Below are 21,680 nucleotides of genomic sequence, written 5' to 3'. Positions count from 1 at the left end.
TCGGTTAATTTCCTTCGACCTGTCAGGGCTTCTAGATTTTTATGATCTGTCCAAATCTCGAAGGCAACTCTCGCCCCCTCTAGCCATGATCTCCACGTTTCTAAGGCAAATTTCACCGCAAATGCTTCCATGTTCCATACCGACCAGTTCTGTTGGTCTGGGGAAAATTTTTTAGATATATACGTGCAAGGTCTCAGGACCCCCTCCTCGTCTAGTTGGATGAGAATTCCCCCCACAGCGATGTCACTGGCGTTGCATTGCACCACGAAACCCTTTTGCTCATTGGTGTGAATTAATATTGGTTCTGTAGTGAACAGTCTTTTTAAGCAATTGAACGCGTCCTGGCATTTGCTTGTCCATGTGCATTTTGCTCCAGGACGCTTCATTTTCAGGTCGGTTAGCAGTAGCATGATATTGGCAAACCCCTGGATAAATCCCCTATAAAAATTCGCAAATCCGATGAAGGATTGGAGTTGCCTACGAGTTTTTGGGGGGGCTCCCAATCCAGCACCGCCTGTATTTTCGCTGGGTCCATGGCTAAACCCTTCCCAGATAATCAAGTTCCATTTTGTGGAACTCACACTTCGACAGTTTGGCAAACAGTTTGTGCTCTTATAGCGTTTCCAGAACCTCCCTCACCAGTCTGAGAGGGGAGATTTTGGAATAAATTATGTTGTCATCCAGGTACACCACCACCCCTTGATACAGGAATTTTCTCAGCACTTTCTCTGTCCACTTATGATGAAGTTCATAAACACCTCTGGGGCCCCTTGTAATCCAAAAGGCATCACCAAGTATTCAAACTGACCCATCGGCATATTGAACACCGTTTTCCATTTGTCCCCTTCCTATATGTGGACCCTAAAGTAGGCATTTCTCAAATCCAGCTTAGTAAATATTTTCCCCTCGCCATGGTGTTCAAAAGGTCTTTTATGAGGGGTATGGGGTAGGCGTTTGAGGAGGAAATGGCGTTAATCCTGCAAAAGTCCATGCAAAGCCAGAGCCCCCCGTCCTTTTTCTTATGAAATAACACAGGGGCAGCATGGGGGATTGTGGCTGGGCGGATAAATATTTACTAAGTTGGATTCTCAAAATGTCAAGCACAGGTAGTTCAGGAATAGATTCCTTTGTTTTTAATCAAAGTCAGTTCTTTATTGAAACTCCATGTTGCAGATAAGACATTGTCTTTCAGAAGACTAAAGAAAATACGGTTACAGCCAGCTGTAGAGATACAAACAGACATGTTTGGAATTCTGAGTTCAAAGGGCAAAGCAGTAATTTCTCTCTACCTAGCCATAACCTTCTAACGCCAACCCGGGACCAAGATAAGACCCACAGAGGCCTGGGATATTTAGGGGGAGTGTTGGAACTAAAACAAAGCAAGACAATTCCACTAGGTAAACAACCTCTGCCAGATGGCTACAGGGATGTGAGAAAAGAGGGTTGTAAATGAATTATGGCCATAGCCATTTTTCTCTCTGAAATCAGAGTGCTTGACAGATTGATACATCAGCTGTGACAGTGCAGCATCTCCTGAGGTGTTGTCAGGATGAACTCTTGTACGATTACAGTTTCCCAGCCTGAGAGACTGGTGTTGCAACTTTCATGGCTCTCTTGTGCTGTCTCCTTGAATTGGGCTGTTTAGTGCTTTTCCATTTCAGCACTTATTCATACAGCAGGGATGAGAGGAATTACATGTCCTCCAGCTGTTCTGTTTAATAGTCACTTAAGGTTTGAAACCTTTGTGAATAGCAGCATATTAAAACGATCCATTATTTTCAAGATAATGGGTAGAATGATGATGATTGATGATCATCATCACCCTTTACAAGAACAAAGGGGAAAAGTCAGACTGCTCCAACTACCGGGGGATAACCCTGCTCTCCATCGCAGGCAAAATCCTTGTCAGAATACTCCTGAACAGACTGGTGCCCGCCATTGCAGAAGAACTCCTCCCAGAGAGCCAGTGCGGCTTCAGAGCTAACAGGAGCACCACCGACATGGTATTTGTTCTCAGGCAGCTCCAAGAGAAATGCAGGGAACAGAACAAGGCTCTGTACGTGACTTTTGTCGACCTTACCAAAGCTTTCGATACCGTTAGCAGGAAAGGCCTGTGGCAAATCTTGGAACGTTTAGGATGTCCCCCAAGGTTCCTCAGCATGATCATCCAGCTACACGAAGACCAGCGAGGCCAAGTCAGACACTGCAACGACCTCTCGGAGACCTTCCCAATAGGCACAGGTGTAAAGCAAGGCTGCGTTCTCACGCCAACTCTCTTTACGATCTTCTTTAGCATGATGCTTCAAAGAGCCGCAGTAGATCTAGATGATGACGATGGTGTCTACATCCGCTATCGCACCGATGGCAGCCTGTTCAACCTGAGGCGACTAAAGGCCCACTCCAAGACAATGGAAAAACTCATCCGAGAGCTACTGTTTGCTGATGATGCTGCACTCGTCTCCCACTCGGTATCAGCTCTGCAGCATATGACGTCCTGCTTTGCAGAGGCTGCCAAGCTATTCGGCCTAGAAGTTAGTCTGAAGAAGACAGAAGTTCTCCACCAGCCTGCACCCCAGGAAGATTATCACCCTCCCTGCATCACTGTGGGTGAATCAGTTCTGAAGACAGTCCAGCAGTTCAGCTACCTGGGGTGCATCATCTCCTCAGATGCTAAGATCGACAAGGAGATTGACAACAGGCTGGCAAAGGCAAACCATGCCTTTGGCCGACTGCACAAAAGAGTGTGGAGCAACAAGCATCTGAAAAAAGGCACAAAGATCAATGTTTACAAAGCGGTTGTGATGACAACCCTCATCTACGGCTCCGAATCGTGGGTTTTATACCGTCATCACCTGCGACTCCTTGAGCGCTTTCATCAGCGCTGCCTTCGCACCATCCTCAACATCCACTGGAGTGACTTTGTGACCAACACTGAAGTTCTCAAGCGGGCGGAGGTTACCAGCATCGAGGCACTGCTGTTGAAGACGCAGCTGCACTGGGCAGGGCATATTTCTAGGATGGAAAACCACCGCCTTCCCAAGATTGCCCTGTATGGCGAACTCTCCACCGGCCATCGAAATAGAGGGGCACCAAAGAAGAGGTACAAGGACTCCTTGAAGAAATCCCTTGGCACCTGTCGCATCAACCATCACCAGTGGTCTGACCTAGCCTCAGATCGCAAAGCATGGAGGCACACCATCCACCAGGCTGTTTCTTCTTTTGAGAACGCACGCATAGCTGGTCTTGAGGACAAAAGGAGATTGAGGAAGAATCGCACTGCTACAGCACCAACCCTAAATCAGACTTTTCCCTGCAGCCACTGTGGCCGGACCTGCCTGTCCCGCATTGGTCTTGTCAGCCACCAGCGAGCCTGCAGCAGACGTGGACTATTGCACCCTTCTTAAATCTTTGTTCGCGAAGCCAAGCCGAGAGAATGGGTAGAATAAGATGGCAATTTCCAGTGACTCCCCATTGCAGCCCCCCCCAAGGTGTCATTTCTCAGGGTCCTTTGTCCCCCAGGAGAGCCAGCTTGGTGTGGTGGTTAAGTGCACGGACTCTTATCTGGGAGAACTGGGTTTGATTTCCCACTCCTCCACTTGCACCTGCTGGAATGGCCTTGGGTCAGTCATAGCTCTGGCAGAGGTTGTCCTTGAAAGGGCAGCTGCTGTGAGAGCCCTCTCAGCCCCACCCACCTCACAGGGTGTCTGTTGTGGGGGGAGAAGACATGGGAGATTGTAAGCTGCTTTGATTCCAAGAGAATCTGCAATTTTTCTTCTAGCATTTTGTGGTGATCAGTGGGGTGGGGTTCGGGGAGCAAGAAAGTTCTGTTCTGGAAAACTTAAGTCTGGATCAAACCCAATATTTTTTGTTTTAATTTCAGGAGTCACATTGAAATCTGTTCTCTGCTGCATTCTTTTTTCCTGATTTTGACTCAACTCAATTTCTCTCTCTGAGGCTTGCTTTGCGCAGCCTTCACCAGAGTGAATAGATGGGCATCTTGTACCTATCTGAATTAGGATTACTAACTGTTTGTAGGAAAGAAATGCCTTGTCCTTTCGACAGAAGCTTAATGGGATGACATTTCCCAGGTGTTTCGTTACCTCCATGCCTTGAAAATTTCCCCACATTAAGGGACAGAACATTTTTCTCCAGGCCTGCTGGCAACCCTAGACCAGAGACTTTCCTTCTTCCGTTTTTGGTTAGGTTATTATTCCCCAGGGAAGTAGATCCAGGTGGGCAGCCGTGTTGATCTGAAGCAAGAGAACAAAGTTTGAATTCAGTGTCACCTTTAAGACCAGCAATAAAACTTAGTTGGTCTCAAAGGTGCCACTGCATTCAGACTTTATTCCTCAGGGAAGTCACTTGTTCCTTCCCAGAGGGATGTTGTGACAATTGTGCTTTCTTTGCTTATTTGACCTAAGGCAGTGTGAGCTTATGCATGTCAGTTAGTCCAAGCAGCTGATACCGAATAAGATTTATTCTTGAAGAGCAGCAAGTATTTCAAAGCCCGAGTTCATTTGATAAGAATCTTCCTTTTGGGGCAATGTCTTTGGATGTTCTTTTCTTTGAAAGAAAGATCTTGGGTTAGAGTTTCATTTAGATTCTCTAGTGTGGTTTGTGATCCCGGTATTAACTGCCCAGGACAGAGTGAGATATGATACTTCTGGAAGTCGGATTGCACAGTGTATAGCAATCTCTGATTTAGCCAATGCCTGACAAAAGCCTTGTACACGTTGGAGCATGTAGCACACAGCTCCCTCATAATCCCTAAGAATGAAATTTCTCTGCTGACATTCAAGAAACTGTCTTAATAGGTCTTCACGCTACAGATGGATATTTAAAAATTGACATGGGTTTGGATCCTTTGAAAAATGTGAAATGAAGCCAGTTCATGAAAGGTTTTTTAAAAAAATATATATATATCAAATCCCACTGTGCCCCTCCCCCCTCCAGTTCCTTCACAAGGATTGGGCATCTGTAGGAATAATGTGGGGTGGAGGAGCTGCTGCCAGAAACTGGCCAGGACGCAACCCCCTTATATTAGCCAGCTCTTCATAGAAGGAATCATGCAAGCCACCCGCCCGCTCCACCCCCCCCAGACTCACGATGTCCTTAAAGGCCCAGAAATTCTTTGTACCACAGGGGACAGCAACAGGAAGAAGAAGTTGGGGGTGGGGGCAGGAATCCTATGTCTGTGTTTGCTCAATTTATATAATCCCTTAGGAATCCAACCCACTGGTAACTTTTCATACTGCAGGTAGTCATGGCATAGCAGAACCCTGAATTCAGCTGATGATGTTTTGACTTTTTGGGGGGTGCAGGTTCAGGGTGCAGGAAATGGGGGAGCTGAAAATGCTGCACTGGACCAGCCTGCGGACCAGCCTGCTGAAAATGCCGTTGTTGGTGAAAATCCAGAAATCCAAGAAGAACAACCAGATGAAGAAGAGGAAGACAATGAAGATGAAGAAGATGTAGTAGTAGAAGATGCTGCAGATGCAAACAATGGAGCACAAGGTATGTTGCCTGTTCATAGCAATATTTGTACCACTTTCTAGAGCTGCACTTGGGTACCTGCTAAAGACACACTGGTTGGCCCAGGCTGTCTATCTGTGATTTTGATTTGTTATTGTTGTAGGTTTAATTGTCTGCAAGCCTCCTTGAGTGTCTGTTTCCTAACAATTCTCAAACACTGTTTTTACACTTAGGGGAACCAAAAACTTTAGGGGACCTCTTTTTTAAAAAATGCAACCCTATATTAAAAGCAGCATGCTGTGTTAGGAAGGATTTTGTGTGAACAAATAGACTGTGACTTTTCAGGATTGCTGTTTAAATTTAACCAACAGACCAGGTAGCTAATATCTCTCTGTAACAACCATCCCATTGTTTTAATTCTTGTTAGAACACCTGTGGGGCTCAAAATGGTCACAAGAAGCCTGACTAATAATGTAAGTTGTATTGTCGTGGTCAACTTCTTCCTCTAGCAATCTTAAAATGCTACTTATCTGTTTAGATGACATGAACTGGAATGCTTTGGAGTGGGATCGAGCAGCAGAAGAGCTTACCTGGGAGAGAGTAAGACTTCTATATTTCAGAAACTCTGTTATGCAGAATTGGGGTGCCTTAAATAAGGATCATCTGCTTTAAAAACCAATTGATGATGATTTGTCATACTTAAGACTTCAGTCAGGTCCTCTTATGCCTGCCTCTTCCCCCTAAGGCCAAACTATGTCTTGTTCCTTCAAGGTTAGCCCAGTGGCTCCCTTTTAACAGTGAAGGCAAATTTGGGGAAGACATGATATCCCCGAGGACAAGCATGGGAGGAGTGCAAAAGCCGCTCGAGAGCAGCTTTTTGTCTGGGGTGGCGAAATGGTAGACAAGCAAATTGCAGGATTCATTCTCTATTCCTTTTATGTCTCCATCCCAAAGCAGCTGTTCCTCATTTATTTATTTAGGGTTTTTTTTAAAAAAAGCCATGTTGCCTGTATTTACATGTAACATGTTGTTTGAGTCCCTGTGTCTTGTTACCCTTTCCGGCTTGTTCACCCCAGTCACATTTTGGGTTCAGAGAAGGTTTTGTGAAAAAGGGGCCTGTTTGGGCATTATCCACTCCCTCCCCTTGCATGCCTGGTGAGATGGGATGCTGGTCTTCTGCTCGCACGCTCCCTCTGCTCTTTCCCTCCCCATGCAGTGAAGAGAATGTCTGAATCCGAACTTCCTGTGATGGCTGATTTTTCGTGCCACTGAATGTGGATCCTGCCTTCAGTTGTAGCCAAAGTAACATTTGATGAGGGTATTTTGGAAGTGAGATTAAGGATGTGTGCTGGGACCAGGTAGCTCTGAGGAGTAAAAATGTTCAAAAGGCGGCGGGGGGGGGGGGTCAGTTTGAGAGATTTCTATTTGTTTATTCAAAGTAAAACTCATTTGTCTTGGTTAATCAAGCAACTGTGTTCCTGGCTAATAATCATTGCCTGAAGTATAGGACACTCTTCTAAAAATGCAGAAAAATCACTTCGAAGTTTACATGGATTACTGGGAAAAATACATTCCCTTTGTGAGTGGGTAACCCCATCATTTGAACTATGTAATCATGAAAGATTGTGTTGGATGTCTGTAAACCATGTTCTTGACTCTCAGCTAATTTGTCCCCTTCTATTCCCCCCCCCCCCAATTTTGTTCATTTACTCCTGAATATATCTTTTTCTGCATCTACTATTTAACAGTTTATTTACTGTAGTATAGTAATGCAGGAGAAAACATTCAAGTTATGCAGTCCATGCCTGTAAAACTTCTGAAACCTGGGCCCCTCTTCTAGCTTTCTCTACCATCCGGGACATCCCAGATCTCTTGCCAGTTGGTTGTTAGGGAGGCATGTGGAGAGTTCCCTCTGCAGAAGCATACCTCCTGCGGGTGGATTCACAATACCCCTTCCCCTTCTTACCTTTATTTCCCCCTCCAGTTGCTGCCAGCTGAGAGAGGGAATGGGGTCCTCCATGGGTATTGTGGCTTCCCTCTGCTGTTGCAGCCACTCCCACCAGGCTGCCGTGCTCCCTCCCCCCCCCCAGGACATCGGTGCTGGAGAGGCCAGCGCTGCTTGAGGCTTCTGCTGCCAGGCCTCCGCATTCCCATCTCCCCCTCTCACTTCCCTGTCAACATGGCCCCTGGGCTCTCCTGCACTGATGCAGAAGGCATCCCCGAGCCTTCTCTGCACTTGCACAGGGAATGCTGTTTTACTTTAAATCCCCCCTTCCCCTGTATTTATTTAACTTTTCAGATTTTTCTGCAACCGAAATGGTTACTCAAGTTTGCAGAAAAGCCCTGTTAGCGACCATGTGGCCCCAATCAATGGATTTAGATATTTGCAGATGGATGCCACACATTGCTGATAGGATATGGGTTTTTTGCAAGAGGGCAGCTCCTCCGTCCTCCTCCAGGCATCAGCATCCACTAGTCGTGAGACTTCTAGAAGCTGGACTGAAGGAGAGGCTCCCCTTGCTGCTACTTGCAGGGTTCTTTTCCAAGGTTGTGGCAGAGGGAAGGTCCTTGCTCCTGCTTGTTTCCCAGCACCAGTGAGGGATTCCTGAGGTCCCCTCCTCACATTTGTGGGCCTCCTGGGGGGTGAGGGGTGGGGCTTTCAGTCTGCAGCAGAACAGCCAGATTTTTGTCCTGCAGCACTTGAGAGACCAACAAGATTTTCAGGGCATCACCTTTCATCAGACACACCTTTGAGAACTTTTTTCTCCTGATAAGATGACAGATTTTTAAAAATTAAAGTAATTCCTGCAATTCATTTTCACAACTTTTTAGCAGTCAGTTGTCTCAGCTCGTTGTTTCAGCTGCAGGGTGTCAGGCAATAAGGTTTAAAATCAACCAGACCTTGAACTGTTGCAAAGTTAGGCTTTATTTGATACTCCATATGCACCAGAACGAAGAAGTTGAGACTGATACAGTGTAACAGAGCAACACATACTTAAGAGAACTACATCAAAGATTTCTAAACAAAAGCCACAATTCTAAACATTGCTGAGCTTAGGTGAGAAGGTTCACACGGTCCCTCTCTCTCTTATCTTATTCTTACGGTTAGTCTTCCTGGGATGGCCAAAAGGCTTGTCCCTGGAGGCTCTTTATCTTCAAAGGGGAATTCTTGCTTTTGTTAGTACTAGGGAGAGAGAGGTTCACATCAAGCACTGGCAACAATCTACAACATTCTACTTTGATATGCAAGGTCTTTCTCATGGTTAGTAACAGCAGTTCAATATGGCAGCTATTAAGCTAAACAGTTTATTTCAGGAACAGCTAGATTGCCTGACACAGGGGCCAGTGTGGAATGGGAGAGAGTGATGGCTGGTGGTGAAGGACAAGATTATATAGAGCTGTGCCCTTCCCCTTCTTCAGAGTCCTCCCCTTCAGAGAAATCTGAGCCACTAATTTCTGCTTCCTACTCATATACTCAGGAATCCAGCTATGGGCTCCTTTCTATCACTTATTGGCAGGACAGCTGCTTTCTTCATTCTGATGTACTTCATGAGGATTTCTCTAACAGAAGGCAACTGGGTTATTCCCCCCTGCATGGTCTCCCAGAGCGGCCTCCTGCTACCCCTGAGGAAATAACAACTCTTATAGATCAATTAAAATTAGGCCAAGCTCCTGACCTAGATGTGATAATTCCTGAGGTACTGAAAGCTGACCCAGAGTGGTGGGCCCTTCCACTAGCTGCTCTTTTCACCCTGGTAAATAAGACCGGCCAGATGCCAGCAGCCTGGACTACTGCTGCTTTCTTCAGTTTGGTATAGTGGCTAAGTGTGCGGACTCTTATCTGGAAGAACCAGGTTTGATTCCCTACTCCTCCATTTGCAGCTGCTGAAATGGCCTTGGGTCAGCCACAGCTCTTGTAGGAGTTGTCCTTGAAAGAGCAGCTTCTGCAAGAGCTCTCTCAGCCCCACTCACCTCACAGGGTGTATGTTGTGCGGGAGGAAGATAAAGGAGATTGTGAGCTGCTCTGAGACTCTGAAATTCGGAGTGGAGGGTGGGATATAAATCCAGATTCTTCTTCTTCTCCTCCTTCGTCTCCTTCTTCTCCTTCTCATCCTCCAGCTACTGTAGCAGCTATGCTTTTGTTTATATATCTTCCCATAGCTGTACAGCTCTTCACATGTTAACTGTCACAGCAGGGGGAGCTGCATTTTCATGGTCTGATCCTCTAATGGTAAATGGTTATCATGTGGATTGGATGAAGAACATGGTCAAGTCATTTGTATCCTACGTTCTTTCCAATATTCTGCATTTGAGACTGTGGCGGAATTGCCATAAATTGCTGAATGAATGAACAATCCATGGAAGTGATCATAAGGTGAAATATCTGCTTGAACATGATCTAGCATTTATATTTAATCCCCATGCAGTGACTTCTGCCTGTTTTGCATCAGCAGGCTGGTATCCACCTTGATCTGTAAGTGCATTGCTCACTTCCCTCCGTTAATGAATGGTTGCTACTTCATTACTAGGACAGCATTGGTGTGGTATTACGTGAATCTGCTGGTTTTGGCCTAGCCATTGCTCTGAGATTTGTGCTCAGGCTTCTGTCAGAACTAGAAAATGATGTGTGTTACTATGGAAGGAAGAATACAAGGTTGTAGAAGTGGCAGTGTGAATTAGTTCCTAGAATCTGGGGAGAATGTTCATGCTTGTGGGGACTCAGAAAAGAGCATATGCTGACTTTTAAAAAATCCGTCTTGTTTCTAGATGCTTGGGCTTGATGGATCCCTGGTTTTTTTAGTAAGTGAACTTTTACTGTAATAGGATTATGTCTGAGAGCATTTATCTCTATATCTTGATGTAGGAAATTGAATCCAAGTATATGTTAAATGCCAGTGCTTAATTATAGATAAGCATGGGGGATTGGGAGTAATTTATTGATGTATTTACTTTTTATGCCGCCCAGTCCTACAAGTGGAATCTGGGAATGCCACCCTGTGTCTTGTATAACAGTCATTTACCTCAATACACACCATAGTACTAACTTGAAATGGTTTGGGGGTGGGTGGGTTGAGCACTATTTGACCTATAGTCAGGGTCATAAGGGGTCTTGATGAGAACTCCGTAAGAATCTCAGGCAGAAAGGACAATGTGCTCCGACTGATTTCTGTTTCCCTTTCTCCCCTCAGGAACATGTCTTCTGGGTGGTTTCACTAAACACATTATTCATACTTGTCTTTGGTAAGTGATTTCTGAGTGAGGGTGCCCAAATTAAAATGGTGGTGGAGTAGTTTTCTCTTGACAAGATGACAGATTTTAAAGATTAAAGTAATTCCCGCAATTCATTTGCACAACTTTTTAGTAATCAGTGTCAGCCTTTGATTGCTAACAAAACTAATCTTGACAGTAAAAAACCAAACCTGTTGTCCAGCTGTCCTCAGCCAGGGCCTTCTTGGTCTTGGCCCCAACCTGGCGGAACTCTCTGCCAAATTCCATCAGGGCCTCGTGGGACCTTATACAGTTCCACAGGGCCTGTGAGGCAGAGATGTTCCATCAGGCCTTTGACTGAGGACAGCGACAGTTTCATCCAAAGCTGGCACCCTGTCTGTTTGCTTGTACCCTCTCCCCTTGCCCACAAAGTAGTTGGCAGTCTGCAGTTTGAATAAAATTGCCACTCACCATCTGTTCTTAAATGTTTGTTTATTCTGAAATGTATTTTAACTATGTTTTATTGTAATGTTTTAATAATATTGTAAATCGTCCAGAGTGGGCAATCCATAACTTTAATAATAAAATGGAAAAGAAGCCGTTCTAAGTAACACCATTATATATCTAAGTCAGTTTTAACAGGACTGAAATACAAAATAACATTTCTTCTCGAAGGTGTTCTGAAATAAAAGTTTTCTGTTGACTCCAGAAAGCCTGTAATGAAGGAGATAAATGTATGTCAGGGAATCGAAAAGTATTTTAAATAACAAACCAAATGTGATGTGTCATGGTGAAGCGCTAAATACTGAATTACTACTGCTACTTGCATAGTAGACTGAACTTGATGAACACAGAGACATGTCTGTCCTTTTTCAAGCTGTCAGTTTTAAGCCGTGTTATGGTCAGAAGGGGGAAATGGTGTCTTTCCTTGCTGGGAATTCCCTTAGACCAAGGGCTCTGTGGAAAGAACCCTCCTAACCAGCCACCACAACTCTTGAGAGCATCTGGGCTGAACTGCTGAGAAGGTCCTATGCTAGCCCAGTGCTAGAGCAATGATGACATGACAGTAGAAACCTTAGGAAATACCTTGTAACCACCTGTGCAGTTCCTGTCCAGTCTAGCACACAGGGAAGAGATTTGGAGAAATATTGCAGGGCAAGGACTTTTTAAAATAAAAGCTTATTTTAACGGGAGGGAGGGATTGGTGATTTGGTTTAAAACATGGTGGAAAAGGGAAAAAAATACAGAGAAAAGGTGGTCAGTTAACAACACTGAAACATTCAGTTTAAAAGCAGTACAGTTGAACTATGTAAGCCAAACACCTGTTACCCAGGCTGTAACAGGTTTCTCAGAGCGTGTGCAAAATTCCTTGCAGAAGCAGCATGTTGGAAAAATACTTAACAGAGGTAAAAAGTACTTAACCCAGCCTCCAGAGAACTCAGTTTCTATTGAAGAGTGAAAACTGAAGACAAAGGGAAAATCTAAAAATGTCCAGATACTTATGGCCAATGGAACAGGACTGGAACGAGCCTCCTTGCCTAAGAGAGTTGAGCTTCATCTCTGATGTCAGAGTCTGTGGTTACCAATCAGAGACTTATACCATAGAGTCGCACCCTCATCAGGCATCTGCTTATGACTCTGAACTTCAAAAACAAATGAGGTGGTCTGGACCAAACCGAGTGGTCCTTTGTCCCAAAGGGATTGATTTGCCAGGATGGTCCAGTTGAAATGAAAACCTCCAGGAGTCCCTCGGTGGTGCTCTTGGTCCAGTAAGGTTTTTGGGTTTCTGTCACCAGCTACACATGAAAGACGTGTCAATGTGAGCCATCTCTGTTCTTTTCTTTCTTTCTAGCGTTTTGTCCTTATCACATCGGTCACTTCTCTATTGTTGGGCTAGGCTTTGAGGACTATGTAAGTATTTTCATTTTTCAAGTTCATAATAAAACGGATGCTTTTTAAAAAGTAACTACAATTCTTTAAATGTTTAGATTATTTTTAAAATTTGAATTGGAAAATTTCCTGGAACGTTTTCCAATTCAAATTTTCCTGGAAAATCCCACACCACTGTCTACCTCACAAGATGGTTGTGTTGTGAGGATAAAATGGAGGACAGTAGCTGCTTTAGATCCCCACTGGGGAGAAAGGCAGGGCATAAATGAAGTGCGGAGTTAAATAAGTGTGCCCCATGGGACTTGCATATAACTTAGAACTTTAAAAGGAATACATTAGATGGATTAATTTTTACCCTGAGAAGGCCTTGATAATTGCAGGAGATTTTAATGCTAGGGTGGGATCAAATGATGAGACTGTCTGTTTCTGTTTTCCTCCTGATTCACTGGAGGAATCCTCTCTTTTTTATAGACAGTCTTGGGAGAACAGCATAATTTTGCAGGGTTATGCAAATGGTTAAACATTTTGAATCTAATTTTATTAAATGGAAGAATCCAAGAAACTATGCTGTCTGGCAGAGGTGCATAATCTCTTGGGATTGCTGAAGGGCTTTCATGTAGATTCTTTAATGATTGTAGAGTGATTAATTATTTTATGTAGATTGAATTATTATGATTATTGTTTTATTATCTTGTATTAATTTTGAAACATGTATAATAAAATGTATGTGTGTCTCGGTTCTGAGGTGCAGAGAAAAATGGAATTGAGCTTCCTGAATTAAATAGTCAACAAAATTGTCTGATTCTGTCAAGTCGACGGGTTCAAGAACGAGTCAAAGTTGATACTAAGACTACATTTATTGATAACCGGTACTCTGGCGCAAGCCTCTAGTTTGCTAAGAATGAAACCAATACATTGATACATGGGTTTTAAGATACACTTCAAAAGCATTCCTACGGGGGGGGGGGGAGTTTCAGGAGGAAACATTCACACATAACTACCAGATACTTTCTCAGGCGATAGCTGGCCGTCTGTCCTTGTATTATCATTCAAGGCTTCCTCCCACCTTAGGCCCTGAGAAGGCGCCGACTATTTCTTTCACATCAGTTGCAAATCAAAATAAGAAAAGGGGGAAGGGAAGTAGCTAAGGGTAGACCATTAGCAGCAGTGGATCCATTATGATTTTAACTAGGCCTGATACTTAGGCCAAGATCCCACAGTCTTTAGTCAGAATCAGTCGATCTTGACATACTGCCCCCCCTTAAGCTGGCCCTCTCGGTCTCTGAGGGTGCTTAGTTAGAAACTTCTTAATCAAATCAGGGGCTGACACATCCTTTTCGGCTACCCACTCACTTTCACTAGGAGGGAAATGTTTCCATTTAATTAGATAGTACAGCTTCCCATGTTTAATCTTTGAGTCCAGGATTTCCTGGATCTCATGGTGACTCTGGCTCCCCATTTGGATAGGTTGAGGTGCTTCTGGCTGAGGATGCCAAGGGGAACTGCCAGGGTCCTTTCGGAGAAGACTGTAATGAAAGACAGGTTGGACTTTACTAAACATCTTTGGTAACTCCAGCTCTACTGTAACTTTGTTTATTACCCTTTTGATCTTAAAAGGGCCCAGGTACTTACATGCCAATTTTTTGGACGGTTAGGTGAGTGGAAAGTTTTTTGTGGACACAAACACCGAGTCCCCTACTTTGAAATCCCAAGCGGGGACATGGCTTTTGTCATATTGCTTTTTGTAAGTCTCCTTGGCTGCTTCCAGGTTCTCCTGTATTTCCTTCCAACTTTTAGTCAGCATGCCCCACCACTGATCAAACGGGCTTGGCTCTTTCTTAGCATCCCCCCCTGGGAGCAAAGGGAGGGGTTTTCCCTCATACCCACTCACCGTTTGAAATGGTGAGGCTTTGGTGGAGCTGTGAACACTATTATTATAGCAGTATTCAGTGAAGGGGAGTAGATCTACCCAATTGGATTGTTGATGGTTGATCTTAAATACTGCTCTAATAGCCCGTTCACGCGTTCTGTCTGTCTGTCCGTCTGCGGGTGGTAGGCGGAACTCAACCCCTGCTCCATGCCCATTAGTTTGCAAAACTCCCGCCAGAAGTTGGCAATGAAGTGTGGGCCGCGGTCGCTAATCACCTTGTCTGGGATGGAGTGTAGTTTGGCTACATGGTTGAAGAATAAATAAGCCAGTTTCTTGGTGGTGGGGAGTTGGGCGCAGGGAATGAAATGGGCTTGTTTGGAAAAAGTGTCCACTACCACCAATATTACTGTTTTGCCAAGAGAGGGCAGTTTCTCCACGATGAAGTCCATGGAGACTATTGACCAGGGTCTAGAAGCGGTCTCCAGAGGTTCCCCCCCTCCCCCTTCTTTTGGCCATTATACAAATGGGCAAGTAGATACAAACTCGGATATATCCCTTTTCATGGAGGGCCACCAAAATTGTCGGATAAGCAGATGCAGGGTCTTGACATACCCAAAGTGTCCAGCCAGTTTGTAACAGAATTGTAACACTTCTGATCTCATGGTCTTGGGAACGTATAGCTTTTCTCCCTTGTACCATAGCCCATCCTCTCGCTTCTGAATTTCCCCTGGCCGTTCTTCCCCCTCCTTCTCGATTTCTGCTGCCATCTTCTCCGCCCCCCACCCTTGTAGTTGGCATTTCTTTTGCGACCGGGTGGTTATAACCGCGGCCACCTGGGTGGGTGGAATCAGGGAGTCTTCTATGTCTTCTCTCTGATTATTGTGCTGGGACAGGTGGGACAGCGCATCCGCTAGAAAGTTCTTTGTGCCCGGAATGTGCTTGAGCACAAAGTCGAACTTAGAAAAGAACCCTGCCCACCTGATGTGTTTCTTGCTCAGTTTCCTCTTCCCTGTGAGGGCTTCAAGGTTTTTGTGGTCGGTCCATATTTCAAACGGCACTTTCGCCCCTGCTAACCAAGACCGCCACGTTTTCAGCGCAAACATTACTGCAAACGCCTCTTTGTCCCACACTGACCAATTCCTTTGCTCCGCCGCGAATTTCTTTGAGATATAGGCACAGGGCCTCAGTTTTTCTTCCTCAGCTTTCTGCATGAGAATGGCTCTGACGGCTACATTGGAGGTGTCGCATTGCACCACGAAGGGTTTGAGCTCATTGGGGTGATCAGGTCCGGCTCACTCGTGAACAGCTGCTTCAATTTATCAAATGCTGATTGGCAAGTTGGTGTCCAATTCAAACGTGCTCCCGGCCGTTTGGCTTCCTGGCCTTTCCCCTTGGTTTTTAACAACTCAGTCAGGGGGAGCATGATTTGGGCGAACCCCGGTATGAACTTCCTATAGAAATTTGCGAACCTGAGGAACGATTGAAGTTGTCTACGTGTCCTCGGGGGAGCCCAATCCAATATGGCCTGCACTTTTGCCGGGTCCATTGCCAGCCCCCTAGCGGATACTCAGAAACCCAAGTAATCCAGCTCTGTTTTATGAAATTCGCATTTTGACAGTTTAGCATACAATTTGTAACTCAACAGGGTGCTTAACACCTCCCGCACCAATTTCACATGAGACTTTTCGTCTTGCGAGTAAATAATGCTGTCATCCAGATAGACCACCACCCCCTTAAACAAAAACTTTCTCAATACATTGTTTATAAAGCTCATGAACACCCCAGGGGCCCCTTGTAGTCCAAACGGCATCACTAGGTATTCGAACTGCCCCAGTGGTGTGTTGAACACTGTTTTCCACTCATCCCCCTCCTTGATACGCACCCGGAAATACGCATCTCTCAAGTCCAGCTTTGTAAAGATCTTCCCCTCCGACACAGTACTTAACAAGTCTTTAATGAGGGGGATGGGGTAAGCGTTGGAAGTTGAAATCGCGTTTATCCTGCGAAAATCTGTGCAAAGTCTAAGCGAGCTGTCCTTCTTTTTCCGGAACAAAACCGGGGCTGCATGGGAGGGGGCTGTGGCCGGCCTAATCAACCCCCGCTTTAAGTTCTTGTCCAGAAATTTGCACAGCTCCGCCTTTTCCGCCCATCCCATCGGGTATAGTTTGGCTTTTGGGAGCGATTTCCCCGGTATTAATTCAATGGCACATTCAGTATCTCTGTGGGGTGGCAGCTCGTTTGCACCTTGCTCTCTAAACACCCCTATCAAATCCTGATATGCCTGGGGGATTTCCGGGACTTCTTCCACTGTCAGACACACCTTCTCGGTAGAGGGCAGAGGGTGAGGCCCCCACTCTAAGTTCCATAGGTGGTCCTTGCACAATGGGTCTGTAAATTTGATGGTCTGCCTTCCCCATCGAATGTCCGGTTCATGCCTGGCCAACCACCATACTCCCAACACTACCGGATAGGAGCAAGAGGGAGAGATTACGAAGGACTCCCAATGCTCCTCGATCCCCACAGGCAGAAATTAGGTTTCTAGGGCACAGGGTTCCCCCCGCATTACTGACCCGTCTGTCTGCTCAAATTGCATGGGGCAGGGGAGGGCGGTGGTAGTCAGGCCCAAGGCCTCCACTATCTTGGGCGTTATTAACTCTCGGTTGCACCCAGAGTCAATCAAAGCCCTCACTTGCATGAATCTCTTGAGCTTGGGGTTCAGTAGTCTCACTGGTGCTGGCTCCTCCTCGACCTGCTGGTGGGCACCTTTCAGAGCAGGTCGTTCTCGTTTCCCAACGGCTCCTCCAACCACACCAGCTCGCTCAGCTCATCGACCAGGAGCGTGTCTTCTTCTGCCTCCTCGATAGCCGCTACGTTGCCTTTCGCCACTTCCTTAGGGCAGCCGGTGCTCTTCTTCGGGATGGGGTGCTCTGCTTCGGGGCGCTTGGTGGTGCCCGCGGGGGGTTCGGGCAACTGCTCGCTAGATGCCCAGGGTCCCCGCACTGAAAACACTTGCATGGCCCGGCAGGATTTCCCCCACTGGGCCCCCCTGTCGGTTTCTTCGTCTCTGTTTTTGGGGTTGACTTCAGGTCTCGCCCCCCTTCCCGCTCTGCTGCTGGCGTTGCATGGCTACACGCTTCATATTGGTCTCAACCTCACCCGCTAGTTGGATCCAACCCACCAACATGGTAGGTCGGGCTTGGGTGAGGGCCTGATCCAATATGCCTGCATTCAGGCCCTGGGTGAAGTGCTCGATTTTCATCAGCTCACTCCATCCGCGGACCTTGGCCGTGTTAGCCCGGAAGTCTGTGGCATATTCCCGGATTGACTTCTGCCCCTGCTGCATGTCGCGTAGGGCCGCCAGAGCCCGGGTCTCCTGGAGGGGATCTTCATACTGGGCCAACAGAGCCTGAAAGAACGTTGCTACATAGTCCAGTTCTGGGCTCATGGCTTCGTACAGGCTCACGTACCACCTTTTAGCCGCCCCCTTCAGCTTCGACCCCAGATAGTCCACTCGACTAAACTCATCAGGGAACGTATTTCCCCAGTAGTGCATGTAGCTGTTCACCTGGATCGTGAAGTATTCTACTTCATCCAGATCCCCATCAAAAGTGGCGTCGAGCTCCTTTCCTCTCCCTCCGTCTCGAGGGGCTGGAGGGGGTGCCACTGGTCAGGGCGCTGCAGGCGGGGCCGGGGCCACTGCCGGTGCAGCTGGAGCTGGGACCGCTGGTGCTGGTTGCTGCCGGATCAGTGGAGGTTGGGGAACCCTCCTGGGCCCAGGCAGCCCTAGAAAGCGAGAGATTTCTCGGGTAATCTCTCCCGCCATGCGGTTGGTCATGGTCTGCATCTCCGCCTTCAGGCCCATGACCACACTCTCCACTTCCTTACGGACCATTGCTTGAAATTCCCGGGCTGTCTCGTCCTCCTCATCTTTTAGAGCCGCCGCTCCCAGCTCTCCCTCATCTGGTTCTGGGCACTCCTCATGCACCAGGATGACCACGATCGTGTCTATCTCCTCCAGCTCCATAGGCCCCGGATTGGGCCCCTCCGCGTTCGCCATCCGCATCCTGCGCATATGCCTGGTCAGGATGGCTTCCCTCCTAGCCGGGGCCTCGTGCATTGTGCTGGTGGAGGTCCGGGGCTGCCACTGCCTTGGGGTAATGAGGAGCTGCTGGATCTGCAGAGGGGAGGCCGCTACTCTCCGGGAGTCCAAGACGTGCCACGGAATAGATGGCCTTTCTTTAGTGTCGGGAAGCTCACCGCCTTCTGGTATCTTTTCAGCCATTTGGCTACAAAGTGGCCAGGGTGGTTAAGCTTCAAACGGATTCTTAGCAAAATGTCAAGTCGACGGGTTCAAGAACGAGTCAAAGTTGATACTAAGACTACATTTATTGATAACCGGTACTCTGGCGCAAGCCTCTAGCTTGCTAAGAATGAAACCAATAGATGATGGGTAAAATTACAGTATACATCTATTAATAAACATTCTATTATTAGAACAAAGTAGGAGACAAGCAACACCTTTAAGACCAACAGAATTTTTTTCAGAATGTAAGCTTTCGTATGCAGGTATACTTCTTCAGATGAGGGGATGGGGTACAGTGGGCTGAAATACACGTTGTTGGTGGGTTAAGAGTGGAAACTGATACAAAGTTAGGATCAAATGGCAAAATAGTGTAATAAATTGGAAGACCATTTGGTCTGAATAGCTATAAAAGTTGCCTGTTAATTGCTGTTGATGAAAGTCTAGGTAAAACAAAAGGATGCATAGGTGGACACGAACTAGGAGATACATGTCCTTTTGTTTAACATGTCCTTTTGTTTAACAGGCAACTTTTATTACCTTTTATTGTTTTCTCCTAGGAATTAAGATTTGTGGTCAGCCAAGGAATTCAAGATCTAGAGCTACAACAGCATCTGAGCTTCTCTAAGAGATACTATTGTATAGAGAATAAGCAATTTGTACCAGCAGCCTGTTTGGGGAATCTTATAGCTCCAAAAGCAAGATTGGCTTTTCAGTTGCAGAGTTTACTGTTCTCCCTTCTGAGTTGTTAAACAGGAGTGAAGTCTTTGTATTATGAATGGTATTGCCCTATGAATAGTATTGCCCCTGTGGTAGTTAAGAATTGGAAACCATAGGGCGCATTCTTCTACATTGTCCTCTTTATAAAGATCTGCTGCTTCCTATTCTACGAAAATTTCCAGGAAGAACAGAAAAATCTTACCTTATTGTCTTCCTGCAGATAAATACCATCAGAAGGTAGCTAAATTCTGCTCAAAACCGAAATTTATCAGTGCGTCATTGAGAAAGTAGCTTTGTTGTGGTATTCTATTATAGATCCAGGTGGGCAGCTGTGTTGGTAAAAGCATTGTACCTATTTTGCATACTAATTCACTGCTCACTCTCTCTCTATGTAGGACTGCTGATTCCATTCCATACTATTGTCTGATGAAGTGTGTATTTAGCACAGGAAAGCTTGCATTCTCACTAAAACAGTGTTGGTCTTAAAGGTGCTACTGGACTCCAACTTTGTTCTATTAAACTATGCCAATTTCACATTTAGGGTTTTACTAATTGAAAATAGTAATTGTATAATGGATATTTTGTAAATCATTTGTTGTTTAACTACCTCGTAACAATAAATATCTATCTGTCCTCTTCAGGTTCAAGCATCTCATTTTGAAGGCCTAATCACAACAATCGTTGGTTATGTGCTGTTGGCGGTCTCACTAATTGTTTGTCATGTATCCTTTTGTAAATACCTGCTTGTCTGCGTACTCTCTGTCTGATCGACAGATGTTCGCTGTAAATATATTATTTCAAGTGTTCTGTCTGTGCCCCTTAAGGAAAATCTGTGGTGGAATGCACATCCTGTTGTTAATCCTGCCGATTCTATAATGACTGTATGCGTGAACCAATGCCTGCCTCTGGTGAAATCTCATAAGAGCATAAGAGAAGCCATGTTAGATCAGGCCAATGGCCCATCCAGTCCAACATTCTGTGTCACACAGCGGCCAAATATATATATATATATATATATATATATATATATATATATATATATATATATATATATATATATATATATATATATATATACATACACACACACACACACACACACACACTGTGGCTAATAGCCACTGATGGACCTCTGCTCCATATTTTTATCTAACCCCTTCTTGAAGGTGGCTATGCTTGTGGACGCCACCACCTCCTGTGGCAGTGAATTCCACATGTTAATCACCCTTTGGGTGAAGAAGTACTTCCTTTTATCCGTTTTAACCTGTCTGCTCAGCAATTTCATCGAATGCCCACGAGTTCTTGTATTGTGAGAAAGGGAGAAAAGTACTTCTTTCTCTACTTTCTCCATCCCATGCATTATCTTGTAAACTTCTATCATGTCACCCCTCAGTCGACGTTTCTCCAAGCTAAAGAGCCCTAAGCGTTTCAACCTTTCTTCACAGGGAAGGTGTTCCAGCCCTTTAATCATTTTAGTTGCCCTTTTCTGAACTTTCTCCAATGCTATAATATCCTTTTTGAGGTGCGGCGACCAGAACTGCACACAGTACTCCAAATGAGACCGCACCATCGATTTATACAGAGGCATTATGATACTGGCTGATTTGTTTTCAATTCCCTTCCTAATAATTCCCAGCATGGCGTTGGCCTTTTTTATTGCAAACGCACACTGTCTTGACATTTTCAGTGAATTATCTACCATGACCCCAAGATCTCTCTCTTGGTCTGTCTCTGCCAGTTCACACCCCATCAACTTGTATTTGTAGCTGGGATTCTTGGCCCCAATGTGCATTACTTTGCACTTGGCCACATTGAACCGCATCTGCCACGTTGACGCCCACTCACCCAGCCTCAACAGATCCCTTTGGAGTTCCTCACAATCCTCTCTGGTTCTCAGCACCCTGAACAATTTAGTGTCATCCGCAAATTTGGCCACTTCACTGCTCACTCCCAACTCTAAACCATTTATGAACAAGTTAAAGAGGATGGGACCCAGTACCGAGCCCTGTGGCACCCCACTGCTTACCGTCCTCCACTCTACAAATTAGTACTCTCTACAAATTAGTAATCTTTTGTTCTACAAATTTGTTCTACAAATTGTTCTACTAATTTGCTCTACAAATTAGTAATCTCTACAAATTAGTAATCTTTTGTTCTAATGTTGTAACTGAGTAAGTACACAATCCTTTGTGTAGTTACTCAATTTTAATATGTCTTCAA

At 45.5% G+C, this 21,680-nt stretch overlaps 2 protein-coding genes across 3 annotated transcripts in view; both read left to right on the top strand.

The window, feature by feature from the left end:
• Positions 1 to 21,680, top strand: part of NFX1 (nuclear transcription factor, X-box binding 1) — a 441,461-nt gene that overhangs the window by 354,962 nt on the left and 64,819 nt on the right. The gene's annotated exons all lie outside the window — the stretch shown is intronic.
• The window catches only part of MARCHF6 (membrane associated ring-CH-type finger 6), a 158,088-nt gene that overhangs the window by 77,446 nt on the left and 58,962 nt on the right, over positions 1 to 21,680 (top strand). Inside the window, exons 7-12 of one of the 2 annotated variants that reach the window (XM_060254055.1) lie at positions 5,322 to 5,514; positions 6,011 to 6,072; positions 10,240 to 10,272; positions 10,662 to 10,713; positions 12,533 to 12,591; positions 20,102 to 20,182. In XM_060254055.1, the coding sequence (XP_060110038.1) occupies positions 5,322 to 5,514; positions 6,011 to 6,072; positions 10,240 to 10,272; positions 10,662 to 10,713; positions 12,533 to 12,591; positions 20,102 to 20,182 (480 nt within the window). The remainder of the gene's footprint in view (positions 1 to 5,321; positions 5,515 to 6,010; positions 6,073 to 10,239; positions 10,273 to 10,661; positions 10,714 to 12,532; positions 12,592 to 20,101; positions 20,183 to 21,680) is intronic. The other variant, XM_060254056.1, reaches the window with a different exon arrangement.

The sequence above is a fragment of the Heteronotia binoei genome, chromosome 14 (genome assembly GCF_032191835.1).
Source record: "Heteronotia binoei isolate CCM8104 ecotype False Entrance Well chromosome 14, APGP_CSIRO_Hbin_v1, whole genome shotgun sequence".
In the NCBI taxonomy this organism is placed as follows: domain Eukaryota; kingdom Metazoa; phylum Chordata; class Lepidosauria; order Squamata; family Gekkonidae; genus Heteronotia; species Heteronotia binoei.
The sequence above is the reverse complement of the archived record's forward strand: the minus strand, read 5'-3'. Positions and strand labels throughout refer to the sequence as shown.